Source organism: Astyanax mexicanus, chromosome 4 (genome assembly GCF_023375975.1).
Source record: "Astyanax mexicanus isolate ESR-SI-001 chromosome 4, AstMex3_surface, whole genome shotgun sequence".
NCBI classification, from domain to species: Eukaryota; Metazoa; Chordata; class Actinopteri; order Characiformes; family Acestrorhamphidae; genus Astyanax; species Astyanax mexicanus.
The window spans coordinates 7,282,591-7,299,883 of record NC_064411.1 but is presented as its reverse complement, the minus strand read 5'-3'; the positions used below and the strand labels follow the sequence as shown (position 1 = coordinate 7,299,883).

At 37.2% G+C, this 17,293-nt stretch overlaps 5 protein-coding genes across 11 annotated transcripts in view; 1 reads left to right on the top strand and 4 right to left on the bottom strand.

Moving 5' to 3' along the window:
• The window catches only part of LOC125801152 (uncharacterized), a 261,943-nt gene extending 260,278 nt beyond the window's left edge, over nt 1-1,665 (top strand). The window contains exons 5-6 of the transcript XR_007438630.1: nt 1,041-1,238; nt 1,520-1,665. The gene's annotated coding sequence lies outside the window, so the exon portion shown is untranslated. The remainder of the gene's footprint in view (nt 1-1,040; nt 1,239-1,519) is intronic.
• Nucleotides 1-17,293, bottom strand: part of LOC125801377 (zinc finger protein 239-like) — a 503,775-nt gene that overhangs the window by 312,639 nt on the left and 173,843 nt on the right. The window lies entirely within an intron of this gene.
• LOC125801193 (zinc finger protein 585A-like) overlaps nt 1-17,293 on the bottom strand; it is an 84,482-nt gene that overhangs the window by 36,643 nt on the left and 30,546 nt on the right. The window lies entirely within an intron of this gene.
• The window catches only part of LOC125801286 (zinc finger protein 239-like), a 297,606-nt gene that overhangs the window by 249,778 nt on the left and 30,535 nt on the right, over nt 1-17,293 (bottom strand). The gene's annotated exons all lie outside the window — the stretch shown is intronic.
• Nucleotides 6,538-17,293, bottom strand: part of LOC125801168 (zinc finger protein 271-like) — a 262,528-nt gene continuing 251,772 nt past the window's right edge. For 2 of the 3 annotated variants that reach the window (XM_049477432.1, XM_049477433.1), the window contains exon 2: nt 8,583-11,577. In XM_049477432.1, coding sequence (XP_049333389.1) covers nt 9,932-11,458 — 1,527 coding nt within the window. In that variant the 5' untranslated portion in view covers nt 11,459-11,577 and the 3' untranslated portion in view covers nt 8,583-9,931. Of the gene's footprint in view, nt 11,578-17,293 lie in introns of all 3 variants that reach the window. The other variant, XM_049477434.1, reaches the window with a different exon arrangement.

The window sequence follows — 17,293 nt, the reverse complement described above, 5'->3', positions numbered from 1 at the left end:
AGCACCAGAGACACTTGATGAACTCAAAACCAAAGGCACTGTGACAGAAAAAGCAAGAATAAAGCTTGTTAAAGTGTGCGGATCTGACCTGGTGGAAAAGCATGGATTGTGAGTAAAACAAACCACCTTTTTAACATATTCAAGAAAAGTAAAAAAAAAAAAAAAATACAGCAAATTATAGTGGCTTGTATAACACTGCTAAAGTACAGCAGAGTAAATGCTTTATATTTAAGTTTTGAGTTGGTTTTGTTGTTCTTCTGTTAATTATCCAACAAGTACTGAAAAAGTGGCTCTAGCAAAGAACATCATCGCTGTCTTCCCTGAGAGTCCAGGTGGATGGAAATGGGGAAGGATTTGTAAGCACATGCTTTGGTTCTCAGTTGTAGATTGTACAAAATCATATTGATTGTTTTTAAAATTGGGCATGATTCTTGCTCATGCATGTTATGTTATTTATGTTGTGGTTAGCTTATGTAAGGATAAGCATCTGCTCAAATTTAAATAATAATAAAACTGCTCTTCAGATATTTTTTTTCATGTCAATTAGTGTATTTGTGTACATAAATTAAATCTGAAAACTAGAGATTGAAACAAAAAAAATTTAAATCCTTAAGACTAACAAACGCAACAGTGTCTCTAGCATCTTTTGTAAATGCCATTTTTTTTATTTCTTAATTTTGTACTGCAGTTAAATGCCAAAAGTAAAAAGTGAAGTGGCATCTAATTATTTGTATTTTTTATGTGATTTGTTTGGTACATTTCTCTTAGCTTTAGTACAACATTTAAAAATATATAGTTTTATATAGAGATGTATGTTATTCTTATTTATTAACAACATTATCTTACCAGTAGCTGCTCTTACTGTTTTTTCTGTTATGCTTTTGACTTTTTTTTTATGCCAGGAGCACTTTTACGATCCAGATTCTCATTCTGGATTTTTGGAAATGAGACTGCGCTACATTCGTCGAAAGCTAGAAGATGGTCAGCGGTGTTATAGATCAAACAAACGACGCTGTGAAGATGGTCCTAATCCGGACAAGGAGGAGGAAGATGGTAGTGGGACAAGTGAGTGGATCAACTTGATGAAAAGGCTCAGGCCTTCTACAGACAACATTTCATCGATCAAAGCAGCAATGCAGAAAACCTTCACCTGACGCAGATCATGGATAGCCAAACATTCCCCCTCCCTGTCTGAAATCTTTGAGGAATACCCACGCTTCTTGGATATGCCAACTCTGGTAGCTACATTACATTTTGCTTTTTCATTAGGGCTCACTGTCAGTTTTATGCCATGTGTAATGTAAATAACTTGATAATATTGATAAGGGTTATTATATAACACTGTTTAGCTGAAAAACATGTGCACTCATGGAGGTGATATGAATTTCTCAGTCAGTTAATTTATGATAAAAGTGAAAAAAGGTCTGTGGCCTGTTTGGAACTCAGTTTGGCAATTTGTGTGTTATAGCTGGTATTATGTACCTAAATTAAAGTGTCTCATTTTTTTGTTTCTTAAAAGCTTGATACAGAGTTTGGTAAAATGTTTGAGGGAAAAGGAGATTTGTTCTTAAGAAGATGGGAGGCTACCATCATTCCCAAGTTGAAGGCAATTGCCATCATGGAGACAGGTGATCTTGCATCTCTTAAGGACATGGAAAACCAGAATGAAGGTATATATTTTCAAATATAACTCTCATTAGATTTCACATATAATGCTACAGCCTCTGTGTAATCTTATTTTATTTGTGTCTGTGTCTCATTTTCAGATGAGAAGTGTTACACTATGCTTGTAGTCCTTACACATCTTCTGCCACCAGTTGCAATGAGTCGCTGTTGAGTGAAGTTTGCATTAACATTCCTTGTTGATTTTGTTCCAGTAAGTCCATCTATCGATTTGTCTGTCTATCTAGAATAATTTTATTATAAGATACATTTTGCCTTTTTTAGTAAACAAATAAATCATAAAGGACATTGAAGGTGGCTGATTTAGTTTAATCAAGTGTGAAAGTATGTAATTGTGTACATGCTTATTAACTGGAGTAACATAAAATTTAGAAACTGTTAAATCGGTTGTTTGTATTTTTAGTAAGTGTTTGCAGTAACAACTGATTAAACTCAAATTTTGGTTTCTTTTGTTTGGTTACATTTTAGGCTGGAAGCAGCATTGCTTCTCTTTGTGATGTCTGTCCTTCACAGACCCACCAGCCCCAGCTAATCTGTGTTGGAAATCTGAGGGCTGCCGCAAAGCAACATGTCATCATTGGAAAGAGTGACCGAATCACTGTTCCCCTTGAAGAAGGACCAGTGTTGGGAGTAACGGCGTTAAAACTAACGGCGTTACTAACGCAGTTACTTTTTTCAGTAACGAGTAATCTAACTAATTACTCTGACTGTAACTATAACGCCGTTACCATTTCCGACACCCCGTTACTGCACGTTACTTTAGCCGCTCTATGAACTTTTTTTTTTTTTTCGCTTTGCCCTGGTTAACCCCTCCTCTGTCCGGTGAACTTGAGCTTCTGGCCGCTGTGCCTGTGGTTTGGCGTGGTGAAGTGAGGCACAATTGTGACGATTTGCGTGCTCTAATCAATTCAGTGATTGCCGGACAACCCAAGTTCCGAATTAAGGACGTTAAGCTCTTTTTAGCTGCTCCGGTTTTTGTGGTGCTGCTGCTTTCTATTTTAGAGCTTAGATTCTCTGCCCGAATCCCACCTGACCTGAGGACCGACCCGAAATCAGGCTCCTATTTTTATTTTATATAAAGCTCTGGTGTGATAATCACAATGTTGCTAAGTAACCAATTATTATTGTTCACTAAAGCGAACGAAATAGCGAAAATTGAAAGTGAAAAACATTTGTGTTAACTGAATCTAACAAAAACGGTAATTAAAAGGAAAAACATAACTATCTCGAACTGTATTTTGTGTTTATAAAACTAACTAAAACGAACTGAAATTACTGATAGAATACCCTCATTTTTGTGTTTAATTTATTTATAAGCGCTGTTGTACAGCGGAGTTGTACAGCGGGAGTTGTTGTGCCGAGCGCGCGGCACTCGTGGTCCGTTAGTTCTTGTGTAAAGCGCTCGCGCTAGCAAGCCCACCCTAAAATGAACAGAAAAAATAAAAACAAAATAAAATTAAACTATAATAAAAATGAAAACTGTAATCACGTAGCTCTGGGCGCACGTGAACGCCTCCGCGTTTGACTTGCAGCATTGTGTGTAGCTGTTCTTAAAAATCATTTAAATTAAATAATAGTTCTATGCTTCTATGTTACAGTGTTAATTAACATAATTCTGATTATATTTCGCTCATTCAATCAGCCCGAAAACAGACAGTTTATGGGGCGGATCGGGTCAGGCTCATAATGACAGTTTATGGTTCGGGCTTGGGCAGAATGTGCACGGGCTCCGGCTGGGTCGGATTTTTTGGGCACGATCTAAGCTCTATTCTCTTTTGGTGAAGCTGTTATATTAATACCATTTTAACGGGCATTAAATTGTTGTTTTTGTCCATTATTTTGTTTTATATATACATATTTCTTTTGAGTGTGGCTTGGTTTGTTAAATTTCATCCCCAGACGCGTTTTTCCGCTTTTTTCAGTATTACAAGTTTTAGTAATTTTCTTTGGTTGTGTGGAGAATTTCGTTTTATTTTTTTGAAATTCGTTAGATTATATTTTTGTCAACATTTTGGGTTTATTTTCGTTTGTTATTTTTTGTTATTTTTCTAATAATAATAGTAAATGCATAATTGATTTCCTTTTTTTGACGGGCGAATAATAAAAAGTAACGCGATAGTTACTTTTACTGGTAACTAATTACTTTTATAGTGGAGTAACTCCGTTAGTAACTCAGTTACTTTTTTGGAGAAGTAACGAGTAACTATAACTAATTACTTTTTCAAAGTAACGTGCCCAACACTGAGAAGGACTGACATCTGCTGTGGACAAGCTCTTCAAGCTCTACTGGGTGTGTAACCTGGCCTATCCTTGTCAGCTAAGCTCCGTGTTCTGCTTCTTTGAACACATCTATGACATGCCTCTCTCAACTAGCCGGAAAGCTAAGGTACTGAAGCTCATTTCGAAGGTTAAAGCATCACAATTCACAGCATAATGTACACTTGTCCAGAATGTCGACAGTCACAATTCACAGAAGTAAAGAAGCTAATTTGGCATCTTCGTGAAATACATGCATTGTCAAAGGGACTGAACTTCATTCTTATTTGCAGCCAGGATGGTTGTCCAAGGACTTACCACAACATCAAATCATTTACTAAGCATCTTTACAGAGATCACCAGTTAAAATGTACCACCGTGCACTATTTGTTACTTCACATACTGTACTTGGCCTAACATATAGAACAGGTAGTGTGCTGCCACTTAAAACCAAACACTGTGGAGAATGTTTGTTTGGTGAGATAATTCACATCATACCACAGGCTGATGCTGAGTCCTTTTTGATGTTTATCTGCATTCTTTCAATTGAGTACTTTGATGAGCATTTTTATGCATATGTCAAGCGAACTAATGACTATGAAATGATCAGCTTAGATGATGCTTCAGATGTTAGGCCTCTTGATGTACTAGCCATTTACAACACAGACAAGCTGTACTTGAATCCAAGATCCAAATTGTTTAGCCTCACGTTTTGTAGTTCTGTTTTTATAAAAAGGGAATTTTATTTCTGTATTGATGTTCAATGTTAAATTCATCAGGTTTTCTAAAAATACGTGAGAACAGTGAACAATTGTGACTAATTTTATATGAGCTATGTTTTATACACCCCTTTACTGTTTGGACTTTTGTTTTTAGGTGTTCATTATTACAAAAGACAATGAATTCTAATTCATTGCTAATTCCAAAAGAAAATTGAACCATATATAGGCATGATAATAAAAATGGAATTGAATTAATTCGTTTCATGCTTTTTTTTACATATTTGATACATTATCTTGATTATGCATAATCAACACAAGTTGTGTAAAAAAATTACACATTTGTGAGTTCATTAGCCTGACACATTTAGTGTGTAAAATTGGATTACACACTGGATGTGTCAGAATCAACACAACATGTGTCGTCTCTGAGCACACTCGCACAATGTGTTAAAATTAGACACAGTCTGAGTCATTTTTGACACATTTCTTTTTAGAGTGTACGTAAAAGACTTCCTAAAATCAAACTTGGGTAAAGGGAGGAACTAGAAGAGTTTGTGATACAGGGAGGAAAAAAGGAGGGAAAAAAAGAAGCGAGCCAGAGCTCAGGGTAAAAACTGGCATAGATTTATTTTCATGTAAAACTAAGATCCAACACTGAGTGACTGTAGACAGGTGTTTCAATTTCATTGTCCAACCCCGGTATGTCCCAAATGTGTCTATAAACTGGGTATAGGATATATATGATATCTCAATAAATTTTATAAAACATATTTTCTTTTTGTTTGTTTTTTTTTGTTTTCAGCTCAGAAAGTCATTTTGTTACATTTGTAATAATACTTTTCATTAATTTAAGTAATGTCTTTTTGTCCACAGATCTTTCAGACACATCCCATGTAAAAATGTCCCCAGAGCTCGTCAAGCTAGTCATACGGTTAGCTTATTAGAATAGGCAGCAGTGACTTCATTTAACTCACAATAGAAAAAAGGGCAATTCTGTTTATATTCTTTTTCCTAAAGTTCATATTAATACTTGTAAAGGGTTAATCATTTAGTGGGTGTTAACATATGAACAGCTCAGGCATGAGGGATTGTGGTAGCTGCCTACCGTTTCATACACAGCCAGTCTATCTCTGCTCTCTCCTACTGGTATGCAGATTAGCTAAGTGTCAAACGGTCAGGTTGTTACCGTCATTTAATGGTCCATATTATGTCAATTTACATTTGAGATTTGTAGGTATAAACATACACATATTCACACACATATTTTTTCACAGTTTAGTTTTTCACCTGCATATCCGATTAGCCTAAATTTTACCCTGTATATTTAATTCCCAGCGCCAGAGAGCTTTATTTTCGTGATAAATATTTCTTAAAACTGCATTGACACTAATGTGGTGAGGTGTTTGTGTGTGTTGTGTTGGTACATGTAGATCAGGTGCAGCAGTGCTGCTGGGGTTTTTAAACACAGGGTTCAAACACCTTTTACAAGGTAAAATTCAAGCAATTTCAAGGCCCATTTTCAAGTTTTTTTCAGCACCTTTGAGCAAAGTGGTAAATTAATGATAACGGTGATATCTCAAAACTGCGATTCAGCGATAATCAATATATTGCAAAACTATTCTCCACACTTCACAGCGACTGAGCTACTGAGAAAAAAACACTTCTATGTAAGTAAATAGCAGGAGTTATGGATTGATTGGTGTCAGTTTCACACAAGTTAAATACCAATGTTCTCAAAATACTGAGTATCTCAACATAATGTGTATCCAATAAATTTCGTTCCACTTCACGATTGAAAGATTATTGATCTACTGTTCGAATTATGATGTATCTGGCATGATACGTCATAAAGAAGAAAAGGAGATCCAGTCCAAAATTGTAGTTCCGTCAGATTTTATTCAAAGAATCTTCTGAGCAAAACAGTTTTTTTGGATACATCAAAAATTTAGTAAAAAGATTATTGAAAAATTGAATTGAAATAAAAAGGTGAAAATAAGAGGAAAACCCCAAAGGTGAGAAAAGTTGGGGTTTCCAGAGTTCTCGGCTGTGTGAACAGGACCTGTGGCTCTGTAGTCCCTCTCGGGAGAAGCTCTCCCGCCCAACTCTACTCTTCTTCCTAGACAGAGTCTAATAAAAACAGGCATTCGCCTGGCCTCAGTCTAATGGTGTGTGAGGAGGCTCCTCACACCCCCCGGATCCTGATACTGATAAGCAGTTATTCATCCTATACGTCAGCCGAGAACTCGTTCACCCCAACCTTATCAGACTATAGATTACATGTACAGAAACTCATGGTTCTGCTGGAAAAAATCAATCATGCTAAGTTGCAAGAAAAACGGCCTTGCTTTGAGCACAAGGACACAATATACATACATTCTAAGTCACAATGTGAATCATCATGAATCGTGCTAAATGCTTGAATAACGTACTGATTAAGTGAAATGCTGATTTAGTTACACACAGATTAACCCTTTAATCAATGAACAATGAACATAGTAAGGCAAAACTCCTCCGTATTCTTACACACTTCTTAATTCTTCACAAAAAACAAACCAAAAAATCATATATTTATGTTTGAAGCCCAAAATGTGGCAAAAGTTTGAAAAGTTCAAGGGGGGGCCGAATACTTTTGCAAGGCACTGTATATAGTGGTTGCTTGAATGTATGTTTGGCTGTGTACAAAAGCTTTTGGCTAAATGCTTAAGTTGAAAGAATAGATAAGTTTGCAGATCTTGCAATATAAAAGCCTTTTATTGAATCACATAGATATGAATATGAGTAAATACATAAGGTGATGTAAAACAACGATAATAGCTGGTACTGGATAAAACAATCAATAAAGTAAATGGATTAGATATTTTTAGTACCTTTAGAGATATAAAAAAAAAACCCTTTAGCAAAACGATACCAAATAAGGAAAAGATAACAGAGTATATAACTTTAGCAACACAACACAACCAAATATCCCTGTAGATTAACTTGCAGATTTTTAATCAGACTGACTGAACCATAGACCAATGAGAAAACCAGTAGAGCAGGGGTGTCAAACTCATTTTGGCCGAGGGCCACATTGGCATATTGGCTGTCCACTGAGGGCCAGATGTAACTTATAAATGTAATAAAATGTAATCAAATGTAATATAAAATGAATGTAATTACTCCTTAATGTTAAATAACTCTCAATATACTATTTATTCAATCAAATATTACAGTTGCATGGAAAAAATGTTTGCTTGTTGCTCTATTAACATAAATCCTTTTAATTTGTCATGTTATGAAATCCAAAAACTCCATCAATCAAGAACCAAACTAGTCAAGTGAATAGAAATGACATAAAATACAAGTTATATTAACTTTGATCAAAACGTTTGATACTGAAATAAGGCTTAATAAATATAAAATTTAAAATTGTGAGCTGTTAAGAACATGTGATAGATTTAGCATTTCCTCAGATTTAGCAGTTCCTCATACAACCACTAGTGGGAGCTGCAGCAGCAGCACAAGCCCGCAGTCTTTACTGAGTCAGAGCTACAGCCCAGCCACGGGCTACAGGCTCAGGTGAGCCAGTCTGGAGCGTTTTTACAGTTTTTAAAATTCTTCTGTGTAGAAAATAAAGATTTTAACCCCACTAACCGGATAATACAGCTCTCTACAGTTCATTTTTCAGCCCAAGCAGCTAAGAGCAGCAGTTTAGAGCAGCCGTCACGGAGTCACTGCTGGGATTACATTATAAACAGGTCTGTTAGCGCGCTGCTAACCTCAGAATGTTTATAACTACGGAGTTTAGAACACACCACGGCTGCAAGGTTAGACTGTTGAAGGCTACTGAAGACTATTAAAGGCTATTGGAGGTTATTGAAAGGGTTATTGGGGGCAGAAATCAGTAAAGGCTGGTTAGATAAGTGATACACGTGCTCCTCCTTTGCTGAAACTGTGACTAGCGCTGTCACAGTGATGTTTATTAACGTCATTAAAACAGATTTTTTCAGCTATTGTCTTATAAATATTTACACAGAACTTATATCTCTCCTAAAAAGCGTTTATTTTGGTCAGTAACACTCTTTGTAACACAAAAGGCATACCGGTCTTTCGCCTTGAAGCACAGCCGTCCGTCTGCATCAACTTCTCTTTTTCTGGACATTATGGGATAAACGTTTGTATGTCTCAATTCCACCCGCGAAGTTACGCCTTCCCTCCGGCAGGGTTTCCACATCAATGACTACACTGCCGTGTAGTGGCAGTAAGCCGTAACTTCGCGGGTAATACAATCGACAAGCATTGTGGGAAATGTAGTTTTTGGTCAAAGAACGCTTCTGACCTATTTATTATAGACACTAAGATCTTACAAGCTCTCGCTTGGATGTGGCCACATTTGGCCCGCGGGCCTTGTGTTTGACACATGTGCAGTAGAGGGAATCAAGGATCCTGCAGTCTTACTGCTGCATAGCCTGCTGAGTGTTGCTTTCAGTATGGAAACTACAGCTAGACCGTTTTTTTTTTGTTTTCTGAAAAGGATTTTGTTGGCCTTTTGTTGCAAGCTAAGAATATTCTCTACTCCTAAGCATACTCTACTCCTTTAAACTACGACATCTAAATTTTAAAAGACTAAGTAATGCTAATCTAACATCTGGAGCAAACACTGGCAGTGCCCTCGCTCCAACTACAAACTACAAACGTGGAGTGGAGGAAAAAATAAATAAAGTTTTTATATGTAAACAATTGAGAATGTGTTAAGGCTGTAAATGACATAAGTTGACCAAATGATCATTTCCTACTTATGGCAAAGCATATTCAATTTTTAAACCTAAAAATGTCCCAGAATGATAAAATCCTCACTTTTGTTTATTATTAGTTCTAAAGCTAATGCTGAGATTTAATATACGATTTTACTCTGAGCTAGCATCATCGCTTTACTATTTATTCAGCATATCACTGAAAAAATTGTAAAAATGTATGTTCCTAGTTTATGCTGTTAGTGGTACCATTTATGATTCTGTGTGTAAAAACTTCTTAAAACACAACACTAAGTGTTGAAGAGCTCTGCAGGCATTAACTAATGTAGGTATACAAACATACATAAAAACACAGCATGAAATTCAGTAAACATCATCTCTGGATAAGATTCATTTTTCTGAACCTGTAAAAAGCCATTTTTAAATGAAGTTCTTGTAACTGAGTGAAGATTGTGTGCATGATGAGGTGTTTTTGGCTGTCTGAAAGATTTAAGGTTTGCATTTTTTATGGCAGAGGAACAGATTTGGGATACTTTTCTATCTTTTGTGAATGCACTGATGTAATATAAGTTCACTCTGTTTAGTAAAACTCTTCCCACAGTCTGAACAGTGATACGGTTTCTCTCCTGTGTGAATGCGCTGGTGTTTTTTGAGATTACTCTGTTGAGTAAAACTCTTCCCACAGTCTGAGCAGTGATACGGTTTCTCTCCTGTGTGAATGCGCTGGTGCAGTTTGAGATTACTCTGTTGAGTAAAACTCTTCCCACAATCGGAGCAGTGATACAGTTTCTCTCCTGTGTGAATGCGCTGGTGTATTTGGAGAGTACTCTGTCTAGTAAAACTCTTCCCACAATCGGAGCAGTGATACGGTTTCTCTCCTGTGTGAATGCGCTGGTGTATTTTGAGATTACTCTGTTCAGTAAAACTCTTCCCACAATCGGAGCAGTGATACAGTTTCTCTCCTGTGTGAATGCGCTGGTGTATTTGGAGAGTACTCTGTCTAGTAAAACTCTTCCCACAATCGGAGCAGTGATACGGTTTCTCTCCTGTGTGAATGCGCTGGTGCAGTTTGAGATGACTCTGTGTAGTAAAACACTTATCACAGTCGAAACAGTAATACGGTTTCTCTCCTGTGTGAATGCGTTGGTGTATTTTGAGACTACTCTGTTCAGTAAAACTCTTCCCACAATCGGAGCAGTAATACGGTTTCTCTCCTGTGTGAATGCGCTGGTGTATTTTGAGACTACTCTGTTCAGTAAAACTCTTCCCACAATCGGAGCAGTGATACGGTTTCTCTCCTGTGTGAATGCGCTGGTGTATTTGGAGAGTACTCTGTCTAGTAAAACTCTTCCCACAATCGGAGCAGTGATACGGTTTCTCTCCTGTGTGAATGCGCTGGTGATTTTTGAGATGACCCTGTTGATTAAAACTCTTCCCACAGTCTGAGCAGTGATATAGTTTCTCTCCTGTGTGAATGCGCTGGTGTATTTTGAGATTACTCTGTTTAGTAAAACTCTTCCCACAGTCGAAACAGTAATACGGTTTCTCTCCTGTGTGAATGCGCTGATGCAGTTTGAGATTACTCTGTTTAGTAAAACTCTTTCCACAGTCTGAACAGTGATACGGTTTCTCTCCTGTGTGAATGCGCTGGTGATTTTTGAGATCACTCTGTCTAGTAAAACTCTTCCCACAGTCTGAGCAGTGATACGGTTTCTCTCCTGTGTGAATGCGCTGGTGTATTTTGAGACTACTCCGTTCAGTAAAACTCTTCCCACAATCGGAGCAGTAATACGGTTTCTCTCCTGTGTGAATGCGCTGGTGATTTTTGAGATGACTCTGATGATTAAAACTCTTCCCACAGTCTGAGCAGTGATATGGTTTCTCTCCTGTGTGAATGCGCTGGTGGTTTTTGAGATTACTCTGTTGATTAAAACTCTTCCCACAGTCTGAGCAGTGATACGGTTTCTCTCCTGTGTGAATGCGCTGGTGTTTTTTGAGATCACTCTGTTTAGTAAAACTCTTGACAGAGTGCTGATGTTTCTCCATGTTGGGACTTGGCTCCATCTGTCTGTGAAATGTAGCAAACAATTTCTGCGTTTTCAGGAGATTCTTCTGGATGGCTTGTGCTTCACCTCTTTCAGCAGTTTAACACTGCTCTTTATTAAATATCCTGGTTGTTTATTCTGGAAAAACAAAGAAAAAAAAATTTGTGTATTAAAATAAAAGCAGGTCAATTAACCAAAAAGAATTACCTACATTAGTTACACTATATGGAGAAAAATACTGGGACACCTTCATACTACAATAAAGGCTTCAGTACTTTTATCCCATTATAAATTCACAGACATTTTAATATGTAGTTGTATCTTGACTGTCAGCAGGCTGCAGCTGCAAAATGTATGTAGCAGAAACACTGCTGCTGTCCTGAACACTGAATACAGTGTTATACTACTACTTTAGTAGTATCACACTTTACACTATAATCCATACTACTAAAACTTGAAGCTCGGCTGCGCTCCGGTCCACACCAAGAACCTCCCGCTATGAAGCCGAGCGGAGCGCAGTGCGGCCGAACCGAGTTCCTCGATTAGGCTCGGCCCTGATGCAGAATTTTAGATTTTAGATGCAGAATGAGCACACCTGATGCTTCCACAAGTGATTAAACAGGAGAGATAGTTGAGGGAGGCAGGTCTAATTCAGTGGTTCGGCTTTCAAAGGTCTGATAAACTTCAGCTTGCTCCCAATTGTGCCGGAAAGTGGAGTTGAAGCACTTATGTAGTTTATGTTGTATCTAAGTTATTTATAGTTGATATAGGTTTGTTTATTTGACGGTGATATCGTGTTCCTTTTATATAAATGAAGGCTTTCTGCATGCTTTATCCTGGATGAGGCACTTTTGTTTTGATCTGTTAAATATGTTTACAAAAGGATAAGAAGCTCTGCCTCTGTTGTAATGTAAAGTTATTTATATTGGTAAAATGTAAATAGGTTATTGGTTTGTGTTTGACAGAGATGTCATGTTTTTATATTGCTACATGCAAATAAAGGTGAGCATTAATTCATTCTGACCATTTTTTAATTTCTAAAGTATTATACAGTTTTTTTTATGAGAGGAGGCTTTAAAGACAGTAATAGGTACAGATTTCCATTGCAGGGATTCCTAACAGTTTTTCTGAGGCCTTCCAAATATTTATATCGATATCGAAATTATATTGTATCGACCGAAATTAAGGAATGTATCGTGATATAAATTTTGGCCATATCGTCCAGCACTAGCTGTAAATATGTCATACTGCTCTAACAAAGTGTATCTCATTTTATCTTATAAATATCTTTGTAATTTTCTGACTTGCAGTATATCTCTACCCCTCACCTTTTATAATCAATATTTAGTTTTTCAATACAATAATTTCAGTGACCGGAAGCAGAAAAAGCCTGTATTAAATGTATATGCTTGATGAAGAGTCTCGACCTACCCCTTCCTGTTTTTATGTTCTAGAAATTAGATAATATTACTTTTTTTTTTCAGGTGTAGGACCATTTATGGGATAATTTATCTGCATACAATCACAGCTCCAGAAATGACATTAATCTGTTTTAATAAGGCAGTATGCCATAAATATCGTAAGAAATAATGTTGCCAATATTTTTGAATATCATGAACTATATTACCCTGAAATATGGAGCCATATCACCCACCCCTAATTATCACATTCAGGGTAGTACTTTCTTGCTGTTTTAAGCAAAAGAAAAATTCACACTGTTTTCATTTCCTATTATATATCTTCTAGAGACATTTTATAAATGTATATGTCCAGTATAATTTATTTTACTTTAATCCTGCATATATGGAGTGGATTATTACCCAGCAAAAAGCTACACATCGGCCCTTCGTGGGCTAAGTGCGGGCACTGTGGGCAGGGTCTAGCCCATTAAAATTCCAAACAGGGCCAACATGGGTTTTCTGTGGGCAGCCTGTTCATTGGCTGGCCCACTCAAATCCTATAAAAGGCCGCTGTGGGCTAGCCTGAACTGGTCCAGTGCATTAATGCCCCTGTAGGCCCAGTGTGGGAATTATTTGGACAGCCAACACTTTGATGCGCCCACACAAATCCCATAAAGAGCCAGTGTGGGTCAGCCCAAATTCAGCCTGCACCATTTCATACCCGGTATGGGTTATATGTCGGCAACCTGCACTTTGGCATGTGCACACAAATCTCATGCAGGGCCACTGTGGGTCAGCCCTAATTCAGCCTGCACCATTTACACACTGTAGGCATTGTGGGTTATATGGGCAGCACGCACACATATGTGAGCATGCCCACACAAATCCTATGCTAGGTTACTCTGGGTCAGCCCAAATTTACCATACAATATTTTACAATCTGAAAGTTTGTGTCATAAGTTCATATGAAGGGTATCTGAATATTTTTTATTGTTTTTGTCTGTGAGAGCTAGGTAGATTAGCTAGCTTAGTGGATAGGAGCAACACTGTGTGAAATGTAGTATCAGCTCTGAAAGATTTTCTAAACCAAAAGTGGAGAAAAATCAAGGTACCACAGCAGAGTTGTGCAGAGACCTTTGGAGGGACACACACACACACACATAGTAACATCTCATATTTTTCAAGACATATACTGTACAGCTATACATTTGTATTTATAAAAATATTTTTATTTAATATTTTGGATAGCTACGAATTTGCTCCATGGTGCTGATTCATAATCTCACTTTTATTATTGGTAGTGCTGATAATAAATAAATAAAAATATTAAATTATAAATGTTTTTGTGCTTGACTATACACTTTGTGTAAGCCAGCAAGGTTATAAAAGTTACATATTTTTTTATTTTTGCATGTGATATTTAATTGTGAGGATCATGTGACCAACGAATCCACCCCCCTCCCCTCCCCCCTCCCTGCACGTGCCTTTACCACAGAGCAACGATCAAGCTTAAAGGCAAAGTCAGTGAGTGACTTTGGTCTGTCAAAGTGACTGAAAGGTAAGTTATAATTTCTGTTCTACTATACGCTTTTCTATTTTTTGCTAAGATATGCTAATGTGGTGCTAATGCAGTTACCACTCTCAGGTTATTGTAGCATTATAAGGGTAGCTATGTCGAAGTTAGCATTGTGCTAAAAAAAGTTAGCATTGTCCTAAGTTAGAATGAGAATTTACCTCACATTTAAATAACACGAGGGGCTCCCAAGTTGGCAGCTTATCTCGGCTCTTGGAGAAAGACTGCTGTTAAGTAAGTTAACTTTATATCCAAGTATGTCAACAATAACCAGCTAAGGGAACAATGGCTTGCTAAGGGAAATATTAAGGGAAATGGAAAATGGAAAGATATCCACTTAAGCTAAGGGAAAGATAGCCAGTTAAGCTAAGGGAAAGATAGCCAGTTAAGCTAAGGGAAAGATAGCCAGTTAAGCTAAGGGAAAGCTAGCCAGTTAAGCTAAGGGAAAGATAGCCAGTTAAGCTAAGGGAAAGCTAGCCAGTCAAGCTAAGGGAAAGATAGCCAGTTAAGCTAAGGAAAAGATAGCCAGTTAAGCTAAGGGAAAGCTAGCCAGCTAAGCTAACGGAAATATAGCCAGCTAAGCTAAGGGAAAGATATCCAACTAAGCTAACGGAAACATAGCCAGTTAAGCTAACGGAAAGCTAGCCAGTTAAGCTAAGGGAAAGATAGCCAGTTAAGCTAATGGAAAGCTAGCCAGTTAAGCTAAGGGAAAGATATTCAGTTAAGCTAATGCAAAGATAGCCAGTTAAGCTAAGGGAAAGATATCATTTTAAAAAGTTTTGGTATTTTTGTGAACCTGATATCCTGATATCGGCCACCTCACATGTTTATAGAATGTAACTACCAGTCACACACAGTGACTGTAAAGGCTATTTATGTTTCACCATGAATAGCCTGAAGAAATTCAAATTCAAATAACTATCACTATATAAGAATCACTGTAATCAAATACAGTCTGCAAATTTCTCTAAAATTAAGCATTGTACATGAAAAGACACTAACAGATGTAGTATTTACCTGACTGCATTCTCATATCTCTATATTATCATTTTAAGAGGCCGTGAGAAGATCAATCATGCCACCACCAAAGGATGCAGAGATCGAGCAGGTTGCAAAGGTTTGGCTTTGGAATGCACGGGACCATTCAGGTGGACGGAAGCATCGTCTCACGCAGTCTCTTCAAACAAATAGTTAATTTATGATCTATGCTATATTAATGCATAAACAATATTCATTTTTGATATTATGATTAACTATATCTGTTCTATTTATGTAAAGTACATCTATTTTCTCCTTCATTATTATTGCTGTGAGATAAAAACCTTAATGCAAAAACTAATGTTATATTCAATTAGAATTTTTTTTACTGGTTTGATTGGGATGACATTTTGGTTCCAAGTCTACAAGCAAGAGGAATAAAATTAATAATAGAGATCAGGGGTGGGTTTCCTGAAAGCTTCGTTACGCTAAGAACTTCGTTAACTCGTACTTAAGATTGATCGTTAATTAAAGAGTGTTTCCCAAACCCGTGCGTAACTAAAGTACTACGTAAACTCGCTCGCAGATTAACGAGTGCCCTCACCCAGTCGTTATTCTTAAGAGCTTCTTTAGGGGATCTCTACTTGCAGTTCAGCACCTTAAACACCAGGGACCGCCAATTTTGAGGGAGAAAAATTATAATTTCCCTGGTTGAAGCAATTATATTATGTTACTATTAATTATAATCAATTATATTATATATATAATTATTATTATAATAATTAATATTATTATATTATATTATATTATATTATATTATAATATTATTTCCTGTGTCTGCGGGTGCTCCGGTTTCCTCCCACAGTCCAAAGTTCAGGCTAATTGGATGTCGGATAAAAATTGCCCCTTAGGTGTGAGTGTGTGAGTGGATGTGCCTGTGTGTCTGTCTGTCCTGCGATGGATTGGCGGCCTGCCCAGGGTGTATACTGCCTTCCCCCCGATGCCGGCTGGTATAGACTCCAGCCACCCACCCCCCCCCCCCCCCTCCCCCCGACCCTTAACGGATAAAGCAGTTGACGATGAGTGAGTAAGTGAGTGAATGAGTTATATTATATTATATTATATCATATATTATATTATATTATATCATATATTATATCATATTATATTATATTATATTATATTATAATGCCAACTTTCTCTGTGTAGTCTAACTGGGCATACTGGAATTGACCAATCAAACCCATAACTTATTAAAAATCCAGATTCCTGCAGAGGATGCTCACGGTCTAAGCAAAGCTGCAAAGTCACCAAGTCCGTGGATTCTGTAATCAGGCTGTTATGTGGCATACACACACTTATATACACTTCCCACCAGCCCGGGAATTACAGCACAATACAATATATTTCCATGCTATTGGGAAAATTCCTGGTACTGTAGGTCCGGTGCAGGGACGCCTGCAGTGTCTTTACTCACACCTACACGTATTTTAAAGGGTATCGGTGAATGTGCAGGTAATATTTAATATTATTCTTTATTTAGGTGCTTCTAACCAACATTGTGGCCGTTCATCTGGGCAAACTCTGGGGTGTGTCAGCTCGCAAATATATAAATACCAGTCAAAAGTTGACACGTCTCATTTTTTATTTATTTATTTTTTTTACATTGTCGATTAATATTAAAACTATGAAAACAATTAATTGACGCATATGGAATTATCTAGTTAACAAAGAGGTGCATGGCCTTTACAATCCCCTGACCTAAACCCAACTGAGATGTTGATTTAGGATGAGCTGGAGCTTTACAGTGTGTGTGTGTGTGTATATTGAAGAGTTAACGTTTATTATACCTTGGGTGTGTTGACAAATATCCTTCAATAATGATTACTTAACTTTAGCATCT